The sequence below is a fragment of the Elaeis guineensis genome, chromosome 6 (assembly GCF_000442705.2).
Source record: "Elaeis guineensis isolate ETL-2024a chromosome 6, EG11, whole genome shotgun sequence".
Taxonomy (NCBI): domain Eukaryota; kingdom Viridiplantae; phylum Streptophyta; class Magnoliopsida; order Arecales; family Arecaceae; genus Elaeis; species Elaeis guineensis.
This window is the reverse complement of record NC_025998.2, coordinates 128206317-128232225: the sequence shown is the minus strand read 5'-3', so window position 1 is coordinate 128232225 and position 25909 is coordinate 128206317. Positions and strand designations below refer to the sequence as shown.

At 38.0% G+C, this 25909-nt stretch overlaps 2 protein-coding genes across 2 annotated transcripts in view; one reads left to right on the top strand and one right to left on the bottom strand.

Annotated features, from left to right (window-relative positions):
- LOC105046696 (cleavage stimulation factor subunit 50) overlaps positions 1–18366 on the top strand; it is a 56113-nt gene extending 37747 nt beyond the window's left edge. Inside the window, exons 14-21 of the mRNA XM_073260127.1 lie at positions 14076–14146; positions 15652–15703; positions 15807–15864; positions 16184–16284; positions 16436–16590; positions 17274–17382; positions 18064–18120; positions 18211–18366. Coding sequence (XP_073116228.1) covers positions 14076–14146; positions 15652–15703; positions 15807–15864; positions 16184–16284; positions 16436–16590; positions 17274–17382; positions 18064–18120; positions 18211–18366 — 759 coding nt within the window. The remainder of the gene's footprint in view (positions 1–14075; positions 14147–15651; positions 15704–15806; positions 15865–16183; positions 16285–16435; positions 16591–17273; positions 17383–18063; positions 18121–18210) is intronic.
- Positions 18367–20469: 2103 nt separating this feature from the next.
- LOC105046673 (uncharacterized) lies at positions 20470–24960 on the bottom strand. Its single transcript, XM_010925330.4, has 8 exons — positions 24806–24960; positions 24616–24698; positions 24489–24527; positions 24346–24398; positions 24175–24238; positions 24038–24080; positions 23883–23930; positions 20470–20891 (listed from the first exon to the last, which is right to left on the bottom strand). Exons 1-8 carry the CDS (start codon positions 24884–24886, stop codon positions 20730–20732), a joined length of 573 nt encoding a protein of 190 aa, XP_010923632.1. The 5' UTR covers positions 24887–24960; the 3' UTR covers positions 20470–20729.
- Between the last annotated feature and the right edge of the window lie 949 nt (positions 24961–25909).

Sequence of the window (25909 nt, the reverse complement as noted above, 5' to 3'; positions counted from 1 at the left end):
AGACAACAATAAGGTCAATGATGCTCTATCTTATTATGGTTTCAAAAGTTTGCAAATGACAAATTATCAAATAAATGAATATCATGAGGTGGTGCTAAGGAATTCAATTTGTGCAAAATCCCAGAAGGATGGATTTACATCTTAAGTTCAACAATATTTAGAGAGTTCACAATGTAGGATGTGAAGATGGAGTGAGGGTGAAAATGGTGATAATATGTGTATGTGCATGAAAATTAGATGAGATAGCTGTGAGAAGCAAAGAAGGGAAAGGCCTACAACCATTAGGATGCAACCCTTGATAGGAACTGATATGAAACAAGATGCAAATAGTGAGCCTAGAATGATAGTGCTATTAAATGTATGTCTTAGAAGCCAATATGGCTGACACATTGTAATAATTTTAAGGCATAATTTTGTACTTAATATATTGATATGATTAATAAAAGGATAATTTATTTTTCATTCAAGTGTGATGTGTCTTTGAATCATCCATAGAATTAGTTTTGATACATATTCTCAAAGTGTTGAGAATTAGAGATGTGTATTTAATTTCTAAATGCTTCCGATTATAGGATCATCATGAGGACGGTGATAGCTCCGGATAGACTGGCACACAAATCGCTTCCTTCAGGATAGATGAGTCTGTGATCTACTATGTAGAGACACAGGATGACGAGTGCGGGTGGTTGTTAGAGAACAATTAGTACCGAGCGTGACCTTACGAGAGATCACTTGGATTTCTATTCAATCGTCAGTGATTGTCTCATTGCTGTAGTTGTGTGATTGATCTTTTGACTTGAGATGGTACTGCTGCTTGCAGTGAGGCTGCTGAAGTTTGACTGACACATAAACATAGATCTTAATGAGCCCTTGTAGTGGATGTTGGCGACAGTTGGTCCACTGTAGGAGTGTGGTGCACATCAAGACAGGATTTATCGACCTTGATAGAGAGTAGTCCTATGAGATTTGAAAGGCTAAGTCCAAGAATCTATGATCATAGTAGTGTGATTGATGGAAATGAGTTTCTATAGAAGTCACAACTGAACTTGAGCTAATCGAATCTATCATATGATTGATGTTGAGGTTTGATGATTTATCCATGACCTACCATCTAGTCGGAACTTACGATAGAGGGACTAAATCACACGTTAACTACACCTAGAGGTTCATTTCAGTTCTACTGGATTGTCACTACATACTGCTAGGTGTCACTGGTGGATTGTGAGAGCTCACTAGGATCGTTCTGGATCGATAATCCTTACTGAGTTAGAGTGAAATTGTTCCGATCCATTGAAAAGAATTTCAATGATACAATGATAGAGATCATTGTATATCTCACTATCAGATAGAATTGAATATATGGGATCACACAACAAAAGGATTAGGTTTGGAATAAGTAATTGAGTTTATGAAGTGTCAATTGGGTTTAGAGAAACCCATTGGGTTCATGATAATCTTGCTAGCATATGGTTGGATCCAATTCCTCTTTTCGTTGGGACTACTTATTTGATAAGATAATTCTAACTTAATTACCTGCTAGTAACATATATGAATAAGATTCATGAGACTGTAATTGTTGGGTGTTTAAGGTTATGGATCATATTAATTAAAGGTGCAAGTCTCTAATTAATTTTTTTGATAGTTATTTTTGGGCGCCACCTTGATTTGATCAAGTTGGGCGTGTCCATTGATTAGAGGGCTTTTAGTTCTTTTATGGGACGTCTCTTGGGTGTGTTTTGGGGTATCTAATTATGGATACAAAAGCCCTAATTATTGGCACTTAAAGGATCTCCTAAAGTAAGTTGGATAACTTAAGTTAATAGGAAACCTAATGCAAGTAGGACTTATATTATGTGATTGAATAGGATTCAATCTTTGTGCCTATTTAAAGGGACCTCTCCTAAAATCTCTAGAGCATCAAAACCAGCAGCCCCTCACGCCCAAAGGCTCTCCCCTTGCCCTCTCGTCCTCTTCCTTTCTCTTCTCTTAGGCATTCTATACGCCCATCCCTTGGGACGCGAGTCCCAAGGAGTTCCACGCCCAAGGTGTTGGGCGTCCTACAATTTACTGGTTGCTGGTGTTTTGTAGCAGTATAAAGCAAGGAGAAACTGTAAAGAAGAGGAGAAGAAAAAGATCAAGGAGAAAGATCAAGCATTGATCGCGATTCAGGCTTCGTTCAGATTCAGCAGGCTGAATTTTGAAGAACCAAAATTCAGATTAAAGAGGGTTGTTCCAGGCTGATTCCGAGTTGATACTCGTAGAGGCCGGACACTTGTACGGTTAAGAGAGAACTTTTCTTCCAGATTCAGATTCGAAGAAAAGGATTGCGAAACAGATATGTGATTTGGTCACAATCTGAATTTCAGCATATGAGATAGATCCATGTGGTTTTATGTTTTCATGCATGCATCATTCAGATTAAAAGTGTTTTAATCTTATTCTCCACTGTGGTGTTTAGAAAATAAAGTTTTGAAACACATATGTATGCACCAAACCCCGAATTTTAACAGTGCTATCAGAGTCACGGGTTTTCATATGCTGAATTTTGATATACATATTTTTGAAAAAAATTTAAAATCAGATTTTTTCTTAATACATGAGATGTATAAATGGATCTTCTAATCTGAAATTTGATTTTGTGTTTAATTTTAGAACATATAGTTGATATGTAATTACATGCATAGATCTGAATTTTGATCTAGAAAGAGTTTCAGTTCCTGTTCATGTGATACATAAATACATGCATAAAATTTGAAATTTTTATATGATCTGAATTTTGATTCATATATGTGATATATGATTACATATTTAGATCATAAATTTGCTTTTAGTCTGATCCATGATTAGTATATGAGATATGATATCATGCTTAGATTTGAAATTCGGTTTAAATCTGATTTTACATGCATATATGTGATATATGTTTGTATGATAAAATCTGAAAATTATTTTCATGTTTTAAAACTTACTTTCATGCAACGAATTTAGATCTGAAATATGATTTTAGAATCTGAAATGTGTGTTTGTGCACGAGGGTTTTGGTCATGGAAAAATCATAAATTAGGTCATATAATAGGATTGCATTTAAGGTTTTTGATTTGAGTCATATGGGTCTAACTCGATTAAGTAATTGATCAAACCAAGTCAAGTATTGATAAGGGTCAGATCAATTAAGTTAATGATCATACAATTGTTGTTGATCAAATCATTTGAATCCCATTTGTAGAATCGATTAACCTAAGGATCTAATTTGGCTCGCTGGTTTGAGTTCGATTCGTTAGAGCTAACTAATTCTGATCAATCGACCTATTGGTGTTTAAGGCAAGTTAATGAGATGTGGTTATTTAATTGGTTCCGTTGGTCGATCTGATCAATTTATTGGTGTCTTAGGAAGGCAACAGGGGGACCCCCATCGATCTTCACTTAGCTGATCAATTTGAAAGATTGGGTCTTGAATTAGATTGCTTAGCAATCTGATTTAGCCCATGCTAGTTAGATCGATCATATAATGACTGATTAGATGAGACCTAAATCTAATCTTTCCATAAATATTAAGTTCGTAGGTCTTCCACCGTTGTAGATGTGCGGACGTGCTACCGGCGTTGATTGTTCTCGGTTGATTACAGTGATTCAGTTGCATCGAGAACACAACTACTCTATTAGCAAAGAGTTGCTCTAGAGTAAGGATGGGGTTGGGCCCAATAACTATTAGGTGAGGGATCCATTGACGGCCTTGTACCTGCTTGTGAACAGTGGGACGGGCTTAACTAAAAAGTATGGACAATAACTGTTAGGTGAGCCCACATGACTTAGAGATCAAGTCACTGCAACATGCTTAGTGAAGCATCTGGGCAAAGAGTTGTCTACGCATCGGTGTGCATGTTACCAATAACTGTTAAGTGAGGTGCATGTCATCGGTGGGACCGTAGCACCCACTAAGAATCCTTTGTCGCGTTAGGATTTTCGTTTCTTTCTTGGAGAGTGGAGAGATCCGATAAATTAGTGGGTGTCATTATTTGCATCTTAAAGTCTCTAGAAGCAAATATAAACATTAAGTACAAAAGTCTAACTTGAATCTCTACTCTCGTAGTTAAACCACCATATCAGCCTCAAACCCTCTAGTCCGCATCCTTGAAACCAATCGTTTGACCGGTACCAATTACAAAGACTGGCTCAGAAACCTCAGGATTGTTCTGACCTCAAAAAAGTTAAACCATGTTTTCGAATAGGATCCCGTGCTATCAAACCGTCCTACTGCTGAGCAAAGAGCTGCTTTTGAGAAGTGCACAGATGAAGACAGTCGGGTCAAGTGTTATGTGCTGGCGTCTATGTCAAACGAGTTGCAAAGCCAGTATGAGCATATATCCACTGCTCGGGCTATGATCACTCACCTACAAGAGTTGTATGGTGAGCATAGCCGTACTGCGCGCTTCGTAGTATCCAAAAGATTCTTCAATCTGAAGATGCTCGAAGGGCAGTCTGTTCATGAGCATTGTATGACAGTGATCAAGGACATTGACGAACTTGGGAAGCTCAAGCTAAAAATGCAAAAAGAATTGCAGATAGATCTGATCCTTCAATCCCTTACCAGTTCATATAGTCAATTCATTGTGAATTTTCATATGAACAAACTTGACTGCACTATTTTCGAACTCGTCAATATGTTGGTCACCACCGAGGGTATCTTGAAGAGTTCAAGAGGCATTGTTCTCGCTGTGGAGCGGACCTCTTCCTCCAAGAGAAAGTCTACTAGAAGAAAGAAGGTTAAATCCGCGAAGAAGCAAAAGAAAGAGAGCAAGCCGAAGAAAGATAGTCCAAAGGCGGCTGAGGCAAAGAAAAAGTGTTTCCACTGTCATGCTGAAGGCCATTGGAGGAGAAACTGTCTAAAATATCTGAAGAGCCTAAAGATCAAAAAGGATGATAAATCTTTTGAAGGTATGCTGGTAATTGAATCTAACCTTATAGTTTCTTCTACTTCTAGTTGGGTATTAGACTCTGGCTCGAGTGCTCATATACGTATCTCAATGCAGGATTTGATAGAAAGTAGGAGGTTGAGGGAAGATGACATGATCCTTCGGATCGGCAATGGAGCAAAGGTTGCTGCAAGGCCGTTGGCATTTACCCTCTTCGATTATCGTCTGGTGTTAGATTAGATTTAAAAGGCTGTTATTATGTTTCCGTAGCTAGTTGTAATTTAATTTTCGTGTTTGTGCTAGTATAGGAAGGTTTTGAAATTTGTTTCAATAAAGATTTTTGTTTCATTTATTTACGAAATAAATTGGTTGCACGTAGTCTTTTAATTGACAGTCTTTATCACTTGCATGTTGATGCGAATGTGAACCTAAACGAGCAAATAGTGAGTGCCGTAGGTCAAAAGAGATCCAGAGATGGAATAAATCAGAAGTACTTGTGGCATTATAGACTAGGCCATATTGGAGAGGACAGGATAAACAGACTGGAGAAGGATGGAATCCTTGGCTCTCTTAATCCAGAGCCGTATCCAGCTTGCGAATCCTGCCTTCGAGGAAAAATGGTCAAGTTGCCCTTTGTAGGGCATGGGGAAAGGGCTACAGAGCTACTTGTCCTGGTACACACTGATGTGTGTGGGCCATTTGATGTGCAGATCAAGGATGGTTATACCTACTTCATTATCTTTATCGATGACCTGTCTAGGTAAGGGTATGTGTATCTCATAAAACACAAGTCTGAGGTCTTTGAAAAGTTCAAAAAATTCAGACAGGCAAACCTGTTAAGATTCTTCAATCTGATCGAGGAGGTGAATACCTTAGTCGAAAATTTCTAAGATTTCTTAAGGACAACGGCATAGTCTCTCAGTGGACCCCTCCTGGAACGCCTCAGCTCAATGGGGTATCCGAAAGGAGGAACATGATCCTATTGGTTATGGTTTGGTCCATGATGAGTTTCATTGATCTACCCTTATTTTTTTGGGGACATGCCTTATTAACTGCCATTCACTTGTCGAATAGGGTTCCATTAAAGTTCGTTCCTACCACATCGTATGAGATATGGTTCGGTAAGAAGTCAAGTTTGGGTTATCTCAAGACTTGGGGATGTCCGGCCTATGTCAAGAGATAAATAACGGATAAGTTGGAGGATAGATCTATTATAGCTCGCTCTATAGGATATCCAAAAGAATTCATGGGATACTACTACTTTCCACAAGATCACAATGTGATTGTGAGTCGAAACGCTGTATTTTTAGAAAAACAGTTTATTCAAGATGGCGGCAGTGGGAGGTTAGTGGAGCTCGAAAAGAAAGTCTTTGAAGAGCCCAGAGCTATAGATCCTCAGGAATCCGTAGTCTATGAGCCAGTAGTTGATGTTCCTCTACCACCTCGTAGATCTAGCAGGGTCTCCCGACATCCAGAAAGGTACATGGGTATGCTTACGGAGGAAGTAAAGGAAATATTCCTTATGGGAGATAGGGGTCATAGTGATCACCCTACTACTTTTGACGAGGCGATGTCTGACATCGATTCCGAAAAATGGTTAGATGCTATGAAGTCAGAAGTTGACTCGATGCACTCGAATCAAGTCTAGACTTTAGTGGATCCATCTGAGGGTATCGTACCCATTGGGTGTAAATGGATCTACAAAAGGAAGATAGGTGTCGATGGTAAGGTAGAGACCTATAAAGTTAGACTTATGGCAAAAGGTTATAGTCAGCGCAAAGGTATTGATTATCAGGAAACTTTCTCTTCCATAGCCATGTTGAAATCCATCCGCACTTTGCTTGTTGTTGCGGCTTACTGTGATTATGAAATCTGACAGATGGATGTAAAAATTACTTTTCTGAATAGATATCTTGAGGAAGATATCTATATGGAGCAGCCTATGGATTTCACATCCGATGATAGTGATCACAGAGTCTGCAAGTTGCAAAGATCCATATATGGATTAAAGCAGGTCCTTCGGAGTTGGAACCATCGTTTTGATGAGACAATCAAATCGTTTGATTTCATCAAAAATAAAGAACCTTGTGTATACAAGAGAGTCAGTGGGAGTGCGATCATCTTCCTCATATTGTACGTGGATAATATTCTCCTTATTGGGAATGACATTCCCATGCTGACCATGGTCAAAAGATGTCTGTCCAAGGAATTCTCCATGAAAGATCTAGGAGAAGCGTTCTATATTCTCGAAATAAAGGTCTATAAAGATAGACCTAAACGGATGTTTGGCCTGTCATAAAAGCTGTACATAGAGAAGATACTGAAGAGGTTTAGCATGGAAAACTCCAAGAAAGGTCTCTCTCTTACCTCTTAGGCATGGTATTAGTTTCTCTAAGACAATGTGTCCAACCACATCTGAGGAGCGCATGAGTAGGATTCCTTATGCTTCGGCGATAGGAAGCCTCATGTATGCCATGTTATGTACTCGATCTGATACTGTCTTTGCCGTGAGTGTCACGAGTAGGTATCAGTCGAATTCAGACGAGGAGCACTGGATAGTTGTGAAGAATATCTTTAAGTATTTGAGAAGGACTAAGGATTTATTCTTGATCTTTGAAGGAGATTCTGAGTTGCGATTCGAGGGTGTATTCTTGTTCAATATATCAGAAGGATTCTGAGTAATTAAACAATGGAGGCTGAACATGCTGTAGATATGTAGGACGAATTCTAGCTCTAATATTAGTTGTAGAACTGGATGTCATGCCCTGATACAGTACTGCAAAGACAATGGCAACATAGCCCTAGTTAAGGAGTCCAAGGTCTCACCAGAAGTCCAAACACATAGAGCAGCAATGTACGTGACTATCTCATGTCGAGGTGGGAAGAGTAAACTTCACGGACAACGTAGCAGACCCACTGACTAAGCAGTTGAGCCAACCGAAAATGGAAGTCCATCTTAAGAAGATGAGATTTAGATTTGTGGCCAATTGGCTTTAGTCCAAATGGGAGATTGTTAGATGTATGTCCTAGAAGTCAATATGGCTGACACATTGTAATAATTTTAGGATACAATTTTATACTTAATATATTGATATGATCAATAAAAGGGCAATTTCTTTTTCATTCAAGTGTGATGTGTCTTTGAATCGTCCATAGAATTAGTTTCAATACATATTCTCAAAGTGTTGAGAATTAAAGACATGTATTTAATTTCTAAATGCTCCCGATCATAGGATCATCATGAGGATGGTGATAGATCCGGATAGGCTGGCGCACAAATCGCTTCCTTCGGAATAGATGAGTCTTTGGTTTACTGTGTAGAGACACAGGACGACGAGTGCGGGTGGTTGTTAGAGAATAACTAGTACTGAGCGTGACCATACGAGAGATCACTTTGATTTTTATTCAATCATCAGTGATTGTCTCGATGCTGTAGTTGTGTGACTTATCTTTTGACTTGAGATGGTACTACTGCTCGCAATGAGGCTGCTGAAGTTTGACTGATACAAAAATATGGATCTCAATGAGCTCTTGTAGTAGATGTTGGCGATAGTTGGTCCATTGTAGGAGTGGGATGCGCAACAAAACATGATCTATCGACCTTGATAGAGAGTAGTCTTATGAAATTTAAAAGGCTGAGTCCAAAAATCTATGGCCATAGTAGTGTGATTGATGGAAATGAGTTTTCATAGAAATCACAACTGGACTTGAGCTAATCAAATTTATCATATGACTGATGTTGAGGTTTGACGATTTATCCATGATCTGCCATCTAGTCGGAACTTACGATAGAGGAATCGAATCACACGTTAACTACACCTAGAGGTTTATTTCAGTTCTACTAGATTGCCACTACATACTGCTAGGTGTCACTGGTGGATTGTGAGAGCTCACTAGGATCATTCTGGATCGACAATCCTTACTGAGTTAGAATGAAATTGTTCCGACCTATTGAAAAGAGTTTCAATGATACAATGATAGAGATCATTGTATATCTCACTATCAGATAGAATTGAACCTATGGGGTCACACAACAAAGGAATTAGGTCTGGAATAAGTAATTGAGCTTATGAAGCGTCAATTGGATTTAGAGAAATTCATTGGGTTCATGATAACCTTGCTAGCACATGGTTGGACCTAATTTCTTTTTTCGTTGGGACTACTTATTTGATAAGATAATTCTAACTTAATTATCTATTAATAACCTACATGAATAAGATTCATGAGACTCCAATTGTTGAGTGTTTAAGATTATGGATCATATTAATTAAGGGTGCAAGTCCCTAATTAATTTTTTTGATAGTTATTTTTGGGTGTCATCTTGATTTGATCAAATTGGGCGTGTCTATTAATTAGAGGACTTTTAGTACTCTTATGGGGTATCTGTTGGGTGTGTTTTGGGGCGTCTAATTATGGGTGCAAAGACCCTAATTGTTGGCGCCTAAAAGGTCTCCTAAAGTAAGTTGGATAACTGAAGTTAATAGGAAACCTAATGCAAGTAGGACTTGTATTATGTGATTGAATAGAATTCAATCTTTGTACCTATTTAAAAGGACATCCTTTAAGGTCCCTAGAGCATCAAAACCAGTAGCCCCTCACGTCCAAAGGCTCTCCCCACATCTTCTCTTGCTCTTCCTTTCTCTTCTCTTGGGCGTTCTACATGCCCATCCCTTGGGATGCGAGTCCCAAGGAGTTCCACGCCTAAGGTGTTGGACGTCCCATAATTTACTGGTTGCTGGTATTTTGTAGCAGCACAAAGCAAGGAGAAACTTTAGAGAAGAGGAGAAGAAGATCAAGGAGAAAGGTCAAGCATTGATCGCGATCCAGGCTTCGTTCAGATTCAGCAGGCTGAATTTTGGAGAACCAAAATTCAAATTAAAGCAGGCTGTTTCAGGTTGATCTCGAGTGGATACTCATATAGGCCGGACACTTGTGCGGCTAAGAGAGAACTTCTCTTGCAGATCCAGATTCGAAGAAAAAGATTGCGAAATAGGTATGTGATTTGATCACAATCTAAATTTCAGCATATATCAATTTCAGCATAGGCGATAGATCCATGTGGTTTTATGTTTTCATGCATGTATAATTCAGATTAAAACTGTTTTAATCTTATTCTTCGTTGCGGTGTTTAGAAAATAAAATTTTGAAATACATATGTATGCACCAAACTCTGAATTCCAACGAGTGCTCATCAATTTTGTTTATTTGACACCTAGCTATTGCTTAGTTTCTATGTTTTCAAAATTTATTGATCAAATAAGTGGTATGAATAGCAAGGAATAGCTGTTAACGCTCCATAATTTGTCTTGCACTTTTTCTCATATTTGCAATACAATGACGTAGCTTGTCTTATGCATGCAGACATTTCACTTGTGCATTTTTGTTTGATAGATGATATTATGCCTTTGGATAACCTCAACTACCTAACCTTTTTTTTTTGTCAATAAAGGAAATGTAGTCTTTGTTATAATTTCCGATCAGTTTGGAATCTCCTCTATTATTTTGATTAGCAGGATAGGACTTTATTCTTGCACCCTTTTAACTCTTTATAAGACTTCATAAGAGCCATTCTTATGTGATATCAACAATAGTTAGAGACTTGTTCGTTGACAAAACCCCATCGAGACCGTAAATGGATCAGGTTCAAATCACTTTCAAGAAGATATAATATCACATGGAGAGATAGTAGTTTGAAGGATCAAAGTATGGATCATGATAATGCTGCTTAGGATTGATATTGTAATGACCAAGTCCTCATCCAAAAGGGCTGTATAGAAAGTATTATTTGGGTTGACCTATACAAGTACCCAAGATCTACTTACACACTTCCTATTTAAGCCTTGACGTCCTCAACAAGCTAAGGGTCCGGTCAAACACGATTTTTTTTTTTTTATCATTGACAGCTCCAGAAGAGCTCATGTTGCAGTATCCTCTAGTTGGGTCATGGGTTGGGTTGACTCCAAAATTATTTGTTACAACCTAAGATTTCATTTGAAAAGACTAGCTAGAAGGTATTCTATTGGTTCGTTGGCCCTATATGTACTCAAGATTTTCTCAATACCCAATTGATGTAGGATTGAGCGTGTGCCCACATGGGTCATGATGAACATGATACACATGCGATAGTATATTAGATACATGTAATTGCTAAAAGATATGCAATGATCAAGGAGAAGGGAAGAGAGAGGGAAAGGGAGGGAGGGGGAGAGGGAGAGGAAAGGCAGAGGTGAAGGAGGGGTTGGTGAGAGAGGGGGAGGGAGAGAGAGAGAGACAGGAAGAGGAAGAGAGGGAGTGAGGCAGTCTGCCCCAGCCGTTGACCCTATGGCTTGGCGGTGGAGGGAGAAAGAGAGGGGGCAAGGGGAGAGTGAGAGAGGAGGAAGAGAGGTGGAAGAGGGCTTGGTGGCTCGATTTCCGATGGAGTCGAGTCCAGCAAGGTGATGGAGGGCAATGGTCTTGATTGCAGCAAGGAGACAGAGGTGGTTGTTTTGACTATGATATTAGGCTAGTAGTAGCGACCTATGGTGGCTTCGATGTAGGCTTGGCAACCAATAAGGCAATGAGGTTCTGCCAAAGCTGCGATGAGGAAATCAATGGAGGTTGACGTGGAAATAGGGGTGAAATTAAGCTTCCGACAGGTGGGGAGCCTAGCTCGGCCTCCGGCTGAGTGGTAGGGTTCGTCAAGGAAATCTCGGTCTCGACAGTGGTAGAAAGAGATGAGATATTGGGGCTAGATAGGGAGAGAGGGAGGGGGAGGGAAGTCTTGCCTTGACCAGATGGAGAGGCCCTTGCGAGGCGGAGATAGCAGGCAAGAGAGCGGAGAGGCATCTCGAACCTTTGAGGGCTGATCGAGCATCTTTTATAGCCCAAACTGACCTGCATGATGGTCAGTGTTAGTTCGGTTTGCTATGGGTCAAACTGCCGGTTCGGGTCAATTTGACATTCCTTAGCCATTGCTATCTTCATAGCAAGTTTCAATGATTCCTCAATCTTTAGCTCCATTTTGCTTTGGGGCCTTTAAGCTAGAACAAGGTGGATATGTATATGGGCTAAGCATTCGAATGACAAATTCACGATTATATCGATCATGAGGTTTGGTTTTATACTCTAGTAAAGTATGCCTCCCATGACATGAATCAATATTCTCTAGCTAAGGAAGCTTTAAAAACTACTGTTTGCTTCAAGATAGGAGGGAGGATAAAGTTGATTTTGATGGTGATGTGTTGTTTTCAGAATATGCTGTTTAGTATGCCTACAACAAGTCTCATTTTCTTTGGTAACGAGTTTCATTTTCTTTGGTCTAATATCAAATTGCATCTGATGCTTTTTATGATCTTAGCTTCGGGAAAATGAGGTGGCTTGGAACCCTAATTTAGTGAAAACTAGAGATGCTGACAATGAATATACAGAGCTCTCGTAAACATGCATAGTAATGTTAAACTTTTTAGTTGTCTTGGGGATTTTAAGATCAGGATGGGCTATGCTGGTGGCTGATGACTGTCTATTTTGAAAAACATTCATTGGCAGGAATCACCCAAATGCATGCTAGTATTCAGTTGTTTCTTATGAGAGAATTCTTGGTATGTGATAATTGATATTATGCAAAGATAAAATTTCCTTGATAGATGCCCTTAGAAATTCCATGGCAAGATTGCCATGCTTTTTTCACTAGTATGAATTTGAAAGAAGACATGCATATGTATGCATATACATAGAGGACTTTTCAATACACAGGAATTTCGTAGGGCTTGCACACACATCGAGGTAAGGGGGGAGAGAACTTTTAAATACATGGGAATTTCATAGTGCATGCATGCCGCGGGGGGTGGGGGGGGGGGAATGGAAGATAACCTTTCAGTGCATAGGCATTCCACAAGGCTAGAAGAGGCTCCTTTTTTCTGTAATTTTATGCATGCATGCATGCATACATACATACAAACTCAAACACATGCAAGTTTAGAAAGAGGGAACTTCCAATGCTCAGGAATTTCATAGGGCTAAAAGTTCAGAGGGTACGCAAGGAGAGGGGGAGGGGGAAGAACTTTAGAATACATGGAATTTTATAAGGCTAGAAGAGGCTTCTTTTTTCTGGTACTTGCACACATACACAGACAACTGCCCCCACCCCCCTCTCCCAAAACACACACACAGACACAGAGAGAGAGAGAGAGAGAGAGAGAGAGAGAGAGAGAACGTCTCCATACATGGGAATTTGGTCGGATGCAGACCCCGGGGGGGGGGGGGGGGAGTTGTGCTGGGCTGTTTAACTTTTCAGTGCATGGGATTTCATAGGGCTAGAAGAGGAATGTGCATGCATGCTCACACACAGAGGGGGAAGGGAGGGAGGAGGGAGGGAGGGAGAGAGAGGAAGAGTTTTTAATACATGGAAATTTCATTGGGTTGGAAGATGCTCCTTTTTTTTTGTAATTGTGTGTAATGTTATTTGGGGTAAAAGGTGTGAAATCTGATTTCCCTTTCTATTTGGTGAAAGATTTGAAGTATATCAAATCTTATAAAAACTCAACCTAAGCTGTAGAAGGATCTTCATTTGTTCTTGACCCAGTTGAGTCTATAGGTGAAGTGCTTATAGTCCAAGAGGATATTTCTTGTTGCAATCTCCGCAACCACCACATCCCTTCCCAATGGAAAAAAAAGAAAAATCATATTCACTTTGTGGCCTATTTTTGTTGACAGCAACTCTAGCCTTCAATCCACTATCGCCTCATAACATCTCCATAAATACATCCTCAATCAATGTTATATCTACTGTTGTTTAAGTGAGCTCCTTCCTAACTATTTCCATGATAACGGGAAAATTTTGCTAATGCATTTAAACTTTCTATGGAGTGCTATGTTATCATACTTCATGTTATGAGAAAATCCCTTTCAATGAAGATGTCTAGTATCTGTATATGATCAATTACTGTTTTCCCATTTATTATTTTCCTTTTGTTCAAAGAAGTGATCTAATCTTGCTCTTCCTTGATTTTATATCTTTTGTTTTTTGTGTATCATATGTGGCATGATACCCTTGATTGGCTGTTGTTGTGAAGGATGTGTGTATACTGAAACTTGCATCTATCGATCATGGTAGGAACATTAAGATTTGATGGGCTTATTTTTCACAAGTATCCTACTTTTATTTCCTATTTTGGTGCTTTGCAGCCTATCAATGATCTGGATTTCCATCCTCAAGGTACTATACTGATATCTGGGGCAAAAGACCACTCTATAAAGTATGTACCTTCCAAGTATTTTAATGGATATATGTAGTATGTATATATGTATGTATGTATGTGTTATTGTATGTATTTGTACATGTGTTGTTGTCTCCATATATGGGGTGCTCATAAAATGGGCAGTGTTATTCGCTCTTTTATGGAATCATGTGCTTCTATTTACCGTTTTTCATGTTTGGTAATTATGAGCTTGTAATTTGTTTGGATTGGCACTCATTTGTGAATCCATCTATTAACATGTCAACTTCCATGATGTCATCTTGATACCTTGAATCAAGATATCAACTTTTGACTGAATTTTCAGTTTTGGCTGTATCTGATCCATAGTTGGTTTCGTTTCTGCATTTTGGCTGTAAATTACTTTTGAGACCAAGTGCATTAAATATATAGGGGAAGATAGAGAGGTGTTCTTATGTGTTTAGAGTTATTTGGACAACAAATGAGAGAATTTTTTTTCCTATCAAATTTGTAAATATCTAGTATTTTTCTGGGCCTATCACATGTTATTTCCATCACATTTGTTTGTTATTCCAAATATACACAATTTAAATTGAACAATGATATATATAATATGGGCCTTGCCAAACAGCTAAAACATTGATATCATCACTGAGGTATTTAAGAGTCATAAAATTATGACGACTATAATTATGAAGCAAATAGCATTTCAGGAGGTCGTAGATTAGCTATTAAGCAAACAGAGGGTTCAATGCCGCCACATGTAATACCACCTCTTCCGGCTCCCTTGCTGCCACCTGATATATGGTCTTCATCTTCCACTACCCTATCTGTAGCCATGTCCAGTTGTGCTTGTATTCATACTTGTTAGTTGTAAATAAGTACTTGACAAATGATGGTGTCAAGCTAGATATATGATTACTTAACTCTTACATTTTTATATAATATTTGGACTTCTTTAGGTAGCCTTTCTCTATTACACTAGCAGTGTTGCTGGCATTGGTGGTGTAAAGTTTTGTGGAATTTTTGCTATTTTAACCCACACTCCCCAGGTGGGATGCATGCATCTCCACTCCCTGCTTCATCTCTGTTTAACGCATTTCTTCTCTACAAACTGTCTCCTAATGTGCATGCCTCCAATCTCTTTCATATATTGACCCTTTTCATAATTTATTGCATTCTTCCATATTTGCTCTTAAATGGAGATTAAACAGGAACTTTTCATTAAATCTATTCCATAAATTTTTGAGTGGTTTGATCACAGCCATACATTAAAGGCTCTGTTCCTTAAATAAACCATGTGCTTTGCACGTACCAAGTACAAGTACATAGAAAGCTAAGAAAAGAATTATCAAACAATCCCAAGATTCTTTATGAAATTTGTTGCTAGTGATGAATTCAAGATTTTTAACTTCTCTGCAATTTTCAAGAGATATATCTATGAAGAAGTGATGTTTCTGGAAGACATGTATTTCTGTATTTCCATGCATTGAGCAATTCATATATTGTTTCATTTGATGATGTATTCAGAAAGTGTTTTTCAGGTTTTTTGATTTTTCAAAAACAGCTGCGAAGAGAGCTTTTAGAGTTATCCAGGTTTTGCCATTCTTTTTTTATACTTCTTATGTTTTACACATGGTTTCCAACTTGTGCGTTAATGATATTAATGTGGTTACATTTGGTTCTGTCATGCATACAGGATACTCATAATGTCAGATCTGTATCATTTCATCCTTCTGGGGATTATCTTTTAGCAGGTATCTAATATCCTGTTTGTGTTAATTGTTATACAACATACATCTTATGAATGCTTTCAATTAGCATCAGTTGAAGAATACAGGCATCATTTGATCGTTTCCTGTTTCTGGGTCCATAAAGTTGATATTTAGTATATCTTGTTGTGGGCCATGTTTGGAACTGAAGTTTATCCTATTTTTGACATCTAGATGATAATCTAGTCCCCTTTTATTAATAAGTTGGGTTTCATAATACAATGTGTATTTAGAAATGCCTATTGTAAAAGAATTTTGCATTTAATTATAATTAATGACTGATAAAAAGATGATCTATTTACAGGGACTGATCATTACATTCCACATTTATATGATGTCAATACTTTCCAGTGTTACTTGTCATCACACGTGCAAGAATTAAATGCTAATGCTGCCATCAATCAGGCATGTTGGTTTTTCTGTTTGCTTTGTCTCATGACCGAACAATTAAATCTTCTTAGAAAACTTTTGGCCAATGTTGCTTATAATGAACCTGGTTTTTATGTTAATTAAGATTAAGGTCCATTTATTACTAACTAAAAATTTTTCTGTGCAGGTGCAATATTCGTCAACTGGCAGTATGTATGTGACAGCCTCAAAAGATGGTTCTGTTCGGGTATGGGATGGGGTAACTGCACAGTGTGTCCGGCCCATTGTTGGGGCGCATGGGTCAATAGAGGCCACTAGTGCAAGTTTCACCAAGGACCAACGGTATAGAATGCACTCACATGTTGGAAACTTTCCCCCTTTTGTTTTTGTTCTTTTTCATTTTCTGTTGCCATGAAGTTTATATGTCAGTCTCCTTCCTCAATAGCGGTGGCTGAATCTTAGTAGCAGGATCTTCTACCCAGGATAATGTACCTGCTCTGGAAACTCCGTGAAAAGTAGAAATCCTGCCTGCTTCCTAAGTGCTTTTGTACTTGAAGTGCTTTTATGTTTCCTTGCACCTGCACCTGCACCAGCACCTACTCCTGATTCTGGCAAGGGCTGAATGTAATGGAACTACTGGGTTAATATAGTGTGTAGCCATGCAGGAAGGCACATTGCTGGAACTCATGCTTAATAGCTTGAAACCTGAAATTGGAGAACAAGACCCCCTTTATATGAGGCTGTTCTGCTCTGACCTTTTATGAGTGCCTTACCTTCACTTGCTTGTGCCCCATCAACTAAAACTTTCACTTCCTAGCTTACATTATATGACACATACTAATGTAGGATGATGGAATCTGGTTTTCACTTTGCTTTAGTTATTTGGCCTTTCTTTTCACATTATTAATTTCCTCTGTTCCAACTCCTATCATGCTAGCCACATTCTGCACAACTTTAGTCATTTTTGTTCTTTTTACTTTAGTCCCTTAACCATTGCCATTCATTTCACAATGTTCAACAACTAGGTTCATTCTTTCTTGCGGGAAGGACTCCACTGTGAAGTTGTGGGAAGTTGGCACTGGAAGACTGATAAAGCAATATTTGGGTGCGGTTCATACACAGTTGCGTTGCCAGGTTGGTTAAAACTTCTCTTCTTTCCAGATAGTTGAAGTGAACATCTGCATGCTTTTTTTTTAATGAGAATTGTTGTGAAATTGTTACATATCCTTCCATGCAAGACTAACCTGTGACTCGGATGTCAGCAACCATTTTTCTTTTTGCTGACAGTATTATGCTTATGTGCATTTGTGTGATCAAACTTCTGGATATGCAAATTGTACCATGAAATCCTGCAGGGAAGGAAGTGGATGCGCGAAACTTATTATTCCTTTTTTTTTTGGGATAACAGTGACCATTTAAACTGGCTTTTCACAATTTTCTAATGCTTGTAGATTATGTGCTATTTTTGCACAGCATCTTTAGTTATGTTACCTGAGACATCTTTCATAATTGGCATGCAGTCCAGTTTTGAATGAACCGCTAGCTCTTGAGAAGTCTTTCTAAAATGATGATTACATCAGTCATTATTGCTTCTTGTAATAACTAGGAAAAGTGCAATTTAACAATCACAAAAATGAAAAGGGTTTTGTATGTTGATAACCCTCTAATTATAAAGTGGTTCTGATACCACGAGGTTGCAATAAACTTTCTTCATGCCTGAAACAGAAGTAGAAAATTTGTTTCTATGTCTCATCAACTGATTTCACTAATATATTTGGTGAATGGGTTAAATTTCAAGAGTGGCTTTGGTTGCAGGCTGTTTTCAATCAAACCGAAGAATTTATTCTGTCAATTGATGAACCAAACAATGAGGTCAGTTGTCATTTATCCAAGGCTTCTGAATTGTTATATGCATATTATTGCTTCATTTACTAGGTTCAGCTAAAATTCGGTGAGCTACAGGTGGTTATTTGGGATGTACTCACTGCTGAAAAGGTTGCAAAGTGGCCATCTAATCACATAGGTGCGCCACGCTGGGTAGAGCACTCTCCCTTTGAGCCAGCCTTCATTACATGCGGGAATGACAAGTCGGTCAGATTCTGGAAGGAAATCCTATAGCATGAAGTGTTTGAGAAGAACAGAGTTGTTCCAGAAAATTAGTCCACAAACTTGCCAACTCTAGTGGCACGGGACATGGTTCCTGGTTAGTTCAAACTACTGTTTACCTAGGATTACTTCCCTTCTAGTTTTCTTGCTGAAACTTTCAGAATTTCCTGTCTGGCCCTGTTTGTTGTTTGAGTAGCCAACAATCTTATCATTTGTCAGAATGATGCTTTTGATGTGTTCTATTAACCATATTGTGTTGTACGCATACTATATATAATGAAAGTGCAGATAAAATTTTTGTTTAGAAACACTCAGCCTTCAAACTTAATTGAAGAAAACCTGCTCACTAAAACTGCTCACTAAATGACCCTTAAAATGACTATATTCAAAAATTCAAAGGAGGTCCGAAATCTCTCCAATTCTTTTCCTTTCCTTGGGGGGTGTGGGTTGCGATTTTTTCTCTGATCTATTTCTCCTCTACAATTCTTTCAATCCGAATAGGGCCTTGGTGACACAAGATTGTATGGAGAATCTTTATTGGGAAGTACTTGGATAAGAGGGGGCACAAGGTGACCATACTTGGGATATTTACTGAAGGACAATTAGATATCTCTACAAAAACTTCACGATCAGATATTTTCTCTACCACGATTTCACCACGTATCTCACGTTTAAATGATGATGACATAATTTTTTCAAGAACATAAGCCACGTAAAATAGGCTTGGTTGGATAATATGTTATGTAGAAATCTCCTTGGCTGATCAATTTGCAGGATTGTAAACAAAGGCTCCCTTCAAATCCTTGATGAGACACCAGATAGTGGTTAGTGCTTTAATGAAGGATTGAACTAACGATCCCAAGGGTGAATGCGTGTCATGAGCAGCAAGAATGCTATCCCAGGTGGGAGACAATGATGCTATGATGATCATAGTGAGAGCTGTGAAGAACAGGGAAGGGCTTTTGTATAACAGAGGCTGGCCTCCTCAGGGGGGCTGAGGATGGATATTTTCTACGTTTCCTTGCTAAAAGGTCCTCTTGTGGGCAAATGGGTCTCCTTTAGCCTGCTTCATTACTTGGATAAAAATATGCCTTTTGAATGGGAGCTCATTCCCTGAGTTCTTGGTTTTCATAATTTACTCTGATAATGTTTGTAATTCCATCGGAATTTGAGATTGATTGAACCTACGGGACTAATCGTAGTCCCCTGTTTATTGGCTTAACCTGAAGGTATCACAGTTTCCCGGTAGCCCGCTTTTATTTGCTTTTAAGAACGGTGGGCTGCCTACAATCTTGCCAAACTGTGTACAATGCAGCCACACCGCCTTGCAGGGATGAAAGAGGCATAAATATTATTCATTTGGATTCATTTTTGCATCTTAATTAATCTAAATATAGATAAAAATTTAAAAATCTAATTCATATCCATATCCATATTTATATCAGTCAAAAAAAAATAAATATAAATATAGATAGACAACCATCCAACCTCTATCAATCTATCCATCGAATTTATATATAATTCTAAATAATTTTATATAATACTTATTAATTTTTTTTAAAAAATATATAATTATATAAATATATTATTAATTTGATTTACTATTTATTTAATAATATTTTTGATTCTGTATCTATAAAATTTAATTATCTAAATTATATCCATAATTTTATCCATACATTCAATATTCATTCAAAATAAATATGAATAGAATTTTTTATATTTTAATAATATATATATATTTATATTTATATTCATCAAATAAAATAAATATAGATATGAATATATAAAAATAATAATGTAACAATTTGTTGAAAAGTTAAAACATGCATTACCGGGCTGTTAACATGAAGATCATCCCAGAGTATTAACCTCACGTGAGCTATGCCCCTTCCCTAAATCGATGATTAATTTGCTAATAGCCATAGCATCGATGGGTCAAAATGTCACTATTCTTATATTCAAGGTTTGAGCAAGCACTACATATATTATTGCTATCAGGAATTCAATGACAACAGATGAGAAAAAGTTCTGCAGGACTCCCTTGTATATACCACTCTAATAAATTAACTATCAAAAAATAGAAACGGATTTCACAGCCCGGTGCATTCCTCATCAGACAACGACGTACCATGAATTGCATTTTTGTGTTCCCATAGGATACCTATAAGCGGACACAACTCGGGCACAAATATGATCTCATATGCCCCTAGAACTAGAAGTCACTGATTAAAAAAAGAACTACAAAAATTCCCTTGGGCAATCAAAATAACAATTAAATAAAACAACACTAAAGGTTATTGTGACTGATATAACCAATGACTCACAGAAGGGCATCTAATGCAACTTTGTGAATTTATAAAAGTTTCCCAATCTCAGTCACAAATAAAATCTTCATCCTCTTCCTCATCACTATCATGCTGCCGGCTAAGTTCAGCATATTCATCAATTGATGAAGCAGCAAAGAGCTCACATTCTCTACTTCTGTCTGCAATTTTGGGGATTGGTGCTCCTTTACCAGCTTTCTCTTTGTTCATCTGCCAGCAGATAATAATGAGGAGTTAGAATGGAAACTAGATCACAAGGGCCAGTTAAAATCAAAACCAAAACAAGATTCACAAAAAGGTATAAACAACATGAAGAAACATCATGTAAGATAAACGACCAAAATAGCAATCTTCAAACATTGGATTTGGATCGCTGAAATGTCAGTTGCAGTGTCAGGAAAAAGAAAAGGTGTAAATTTGGCTGATGTTATTTCACCAAGTCAATTAAAAAACCAGTTAACTATTGACTAGAGAGGCTTTGGTTATTGATGTGGCAGAAAAAACCCACTACAGGATGAAGAACTGAACTATCAATACCGCAAGCATTAATAAAAAGCTATTATATGATGTTCAGCACTAGAGTTTAAGGTTACTAAAAAAAGCACTTTTGCAACTTTTAAAGCAAAGTAATGCACCCTAGAAAAATGCATTTGGTACAATATATGAAAAGTGTTCTACAAGAAGAAAATTTTTAAAACATGCTTTCAGGAGAGGTGAGACGTTGCTGAGAAAAAGCACTTTTGTAACGTTTCAACCAAAAAAGTGTTTGCTAGAAAAGAAACAGATGTTTGGTAACAATGTATGAGAAGTGCCATAGGAAGACAAAGTTCAAAAAATTGTTTCAGGACAAGTAGAAAACCTAACTTCTGACTTGACTTCTGTGAGAACTCAAAGTGGAAGCAACACCAGAAATGCCCTAGAAAACCCAGTTCAGGCTTCTCCTTTTATAAGAACTTTTCAAGAAGTAGAAGCAACACCAAACATGTCTGCAAGTTGCATTCCATATATTAGGTTTGACATGTTCAACATTTTGATAGCTATTTTAAACTGTTGTTTGATCTCCCTAATGGACAAGAGCATCCTACTCGTTTCATTTACTACACTGCAATTCTCCCGATATTTTGAACTGTTGTTTGGTCTCCCTAACGGACGAGAGCATCCCACTCATTTCATTTACTACACTGCAATTCTCCCAGGCGATGCCTGCGACCAATTTTATAAATATGTATGATTTCACATGTTATGTATCTAATTGAATTTGATTGGAAGTTATGATCATATGATATTACCTTCATCCTTTTATTTTTCAATGCAGCCAGTATAGCACATGATTACATGGATGGCTGGGATCTCATCATATATGATTCATGTGGTACATTAATTTAAGGTGATCTATCATGATTCAATTAAATATTCATCAGCTAAATTCTCCTTAAATCATGAATAAGAGATACAGCTAGAAGGAGAAAAGGTGAAGTGCATTTATTACTGTTCATTTAGACAACAGAAAGAGTGGAAGGCAAACCAGGAAGAGTAAAATAAAATACCCTAGTGTGGAGTCCAAAAGCTGGGAAAATGTGTGGGCATTCCATACACACAGCAATATAGAAATATAGCAATCAAATGTTAACTGAAAGTTGAAGCATAGACAGAGAGCCTAGTTGTTTGGAATGATAACTGAAAGGGGAATATTCACATATAAGCCCAAAATAATTGAATGAAATCTGAATAGTAGAATGAACTTTAACATTTTCAGGCATCCTTTTTCTTTCACAGACAGAGGGCCTAGTTGTGATATGGAGCTTGGTTTATTTCTTCATGATTCAGTCATGCTGGATGTGCAGGCAGGTGTGAAGGCATGGTAAACTAATCGTCCCCAATGTAATTTCTCATGCACCAAACTAAGTTGTTTGGAATGCATTGCCAGACCTGATGCAGTTTTTCTTTTTCTTTTTTGTGAGGGCCATAGGGGCATGTGCTTAGTCCCACAAGACTAAAGAACTCAAATAATATCTTCTAACTAACTTTTCAGAGTAAGATCCTGAGTTGCTACCAATAGTATTAGAGCAGATCCGACCCATGGCCTATGTAGACTAAGAGACACTATAATATAGGTCCCTTGGAACTAAACATGGATTGATCATGGTAACTGTGATTGAATTTGAATAGATTTGGACCCCTAGCTTGGCAAAATAGGGCTCAAATGGGGGGAGTATATGAGGACCATGCAGGCAAGTATTTAGTTCTGCATTGGCTATACACTGTGCAGATTTTAGATATTTATATAGGATCAAGGAACTCAAATAATACTTTCTAACTTGCTTTTTCTGGAGAAGGCTGTGGGTCGTTACAAATTTTTTTCTTTAAGGCACTTTATTTCTTATGTCCAAGTAACTTTCAGGTTTAACTTTATGTCAAACTTCAACTTGGTCACACAAATTGCAAGTCTCATCATGCAACTTTTAAGTTGTTACGTGACTGCTTAATCAGCCATATGAATCTTTTAGTTTTTTCCCCCAAAACTAGGAGTCCTATCTTATGAGCAAGTTCCTATGCAAGACCCTTTAAGCTAGGAAGGTTGTATGTCCTTATATACACATGTAATGAGAGTGACTAACTGATCCAGAAGTTGATGTAAGTTTCCAAGGCTTAACAATTTCCTCTTTTCTAAAGAGAAGACCTTGATGATAGAAAGTGTTTATGCCTTCTATCCCATCTTGGTGATCACACCCATAGAAGACCTGTAACAGACCTATATCACATGGATCTGGGTACCTGTCAGGTGCAGCTATATGTTCCTTCTAGACCTAGTGTTTAGAAGTTTCTCTTGTGGACCTATATCCAAGTGTCATACCAACAGTAATGTCTAAGTATCAGATGTAGGTACTTAAGACTAAAGCAAAAAGTCCAACTAACAAAAAAGACCTCTCTGTGACAATTCCTACAAATCTGAATGGTGATAACTCTATTATTTATCCCTCATATTCACTAGTCTGCTGGAAGGGCATTCAAAAGCTTGAAGTGTAAAATTGGGCATATATCAAGTGCCAGACATCCAATATTTACATTATTCCAAAGCAACCTTATTGCACTTATTCTGCCCATTAAACCCAAAATTCTAAGCAAACAGAATATCAATTGGGAAAAAGGCACAAGGCATGAAATATCGCATATGCCAAAAGCTGGGCAATGAATTCTTACAGCACGAAGAAGAGTCCTTCGATCCCTTTCCCGAGCATTCTTAATTGCCTACAAGAAAATTCCAGAGTCATAAGTTCCAAAATTTATCACCCTCCCCCACAACTAAAAAGTATAAAACAAAAAAGAATAAGAAAACAACAAGAAAAGAAGCCAACCTCTTCAAGCGACTTGCGCTCCGTCTCCACCTCCGAGATATCTCTGTACAAATAAAGACTTATTACAAGGGAGCACTCCAACAGCCATTATCTCAACATAATTATGGGGTAACATATGGGCTCAAGAGAAAAAGAACCTTCCGATGATCTCATCGGTCCGGCAGCAGCACTTGGCGCACACATTAAGATCCTTAGCACATGCTGAACAGAATTGAATTATAAACACATCATATCAAAATGGATTTTTTAATTTAAAAAATAAGAAAAAAAAACAAATTTTGACGTTTTGAATCGAACTAAGATGTCACCAGAGCAGATGTTGTGGTAGGCCTGGCGGACTGCCCGTTTCCCGCACTTCTGGCTATGATTTCAAGAAAAAATATAAAAAACCAAAATGAAGGAGAAAAATCGCATATTTAAGTAAAAGATTTAAGAGCGGGCGTTTGAGTACCATTTGGCAGGCTCCACAAGAGGCTTGTACTTGCCGTACCTATACAAAAATAAATTGATGGCTTTACTAGGACTTAAACCCTAAAAAGAGAACGCGAAAAGAGGATATGGAGGGAGAAGGGAGAGACCTTCGTTTCCAGTCGATCTGGTCTTTGCAGCGGGGGCATACGCAGGTGATATCCGAGTAGGGACGATATTTTCCTCCCAATTCCTGGCCGTGTAATAAAATTTCCAGTTCTAATATCAAAATCTAGAGAGAGATGAAGGAATAATAATAATAACGAAAATGATAATGATACATAGTTGGCGGTGTAATACCGTTTCATTCTTCTTGTGGCCGGCGTTGGGCTTCCATGCGTACCGGTTCTGGTGCTTCGGCGGTCCGCGGCGGCTCGACATCGCCTCCCTGTCTCGCCGTCCAGAGGGACCGGAGGTGGAAAGGACTTGCCCCAACCTCAGCTATAATTTAGGGAAAAATACAGTTTGCCCCCTCTAGTTTTTACGTTTTGCACTTAACGCCTTCCTTTATTTTCGCTTAGAAAGTCTCAAACCTGCTTAAGAAGCTACGGTAAGGGCTCGCAAAATATTACCCGACCCGTCAATTTGACTCATGTTCGACCCATCGTAAACAGATTTGGATTTAAGCTAAATAGATTCAGATCATAAATGGATCGATCCGTTTAATCCGTTTAATAATTAGGTCGAATATATGTTTTAGATATCTGGTCCGTTTAATCCGTTTAATATTTAGGTTGGATTGAGTTAAATAACCTATTTAACCTGTTTAACCTGTTTAACCTATTTCTGATCTATTTAATCTGACATGTTTAACCTATTTAACTCATTTAAGACCCGTTTAACCTATTTAACCTGTTTCTGACCCATTTAACTTGATCCGTTTAACCTGTTTAATCCGTTTAACTTAATTTAACCCATTTAATAAACGAGTTAAATGGGTCGGGTTACTTGTTTAATAAATAGGTCGGATTCAGATTTGAATTTTTGATTCGTTTAATAAATAGGTCGGATTTGGATTGATCATTTTATGACCTGACTCATTTATGACCGATCCGACCCTTTTGCCACCCCTAGTTACGGTAGGGGTGAATTATTCGAAAAACATCCTTTCGCATCCTTGGAGGGCTGACTGTAGGTCCATAAAGTAGAGGATTCAAGACAGCCTTGAGGGATAGCAAGCCAATGCCAACTCTAGTGAGATCGGTGCTGAGCTCCATTCCGATGTATTTCTTGACGAATACGATTGTATTGAACTCTTGTCTTAGGAGATTGGAGCAGTGATTTCGAAACTTTCAGTGGGCCTCTACACATGATGGTCGTAAGATCCACCTACTATCCTGGGAGATGGTTTGCTAGCCTATGAGAGATGGAGGCCTTGGTATTTAGTCCTTATTGATTAAGAGG

Coding starts and splice junctions, on each gene's coding strand:
- LOC105046673 (XM_010925330.4), bottom strand. CDS start 24,886: ATGTCGAGCCGCCGCGGACCGCCGAAGCACCAGAACCGGTACGCATGG. Junction 24,239..24,345: donor CTACCACAACATCTGCTCTG/GTGACATCTTAG, acceptor AATTCTGTTCAG/CATGTGCTAAGGATCTTAAT. Junction 20,892..23,882: donor GAAGGACTCTTCTTCGTGCT/GTAAGAATTCAT, acceptor ATCTGCTGGCAG/ATGAACAAAGAGAAAGCTGG.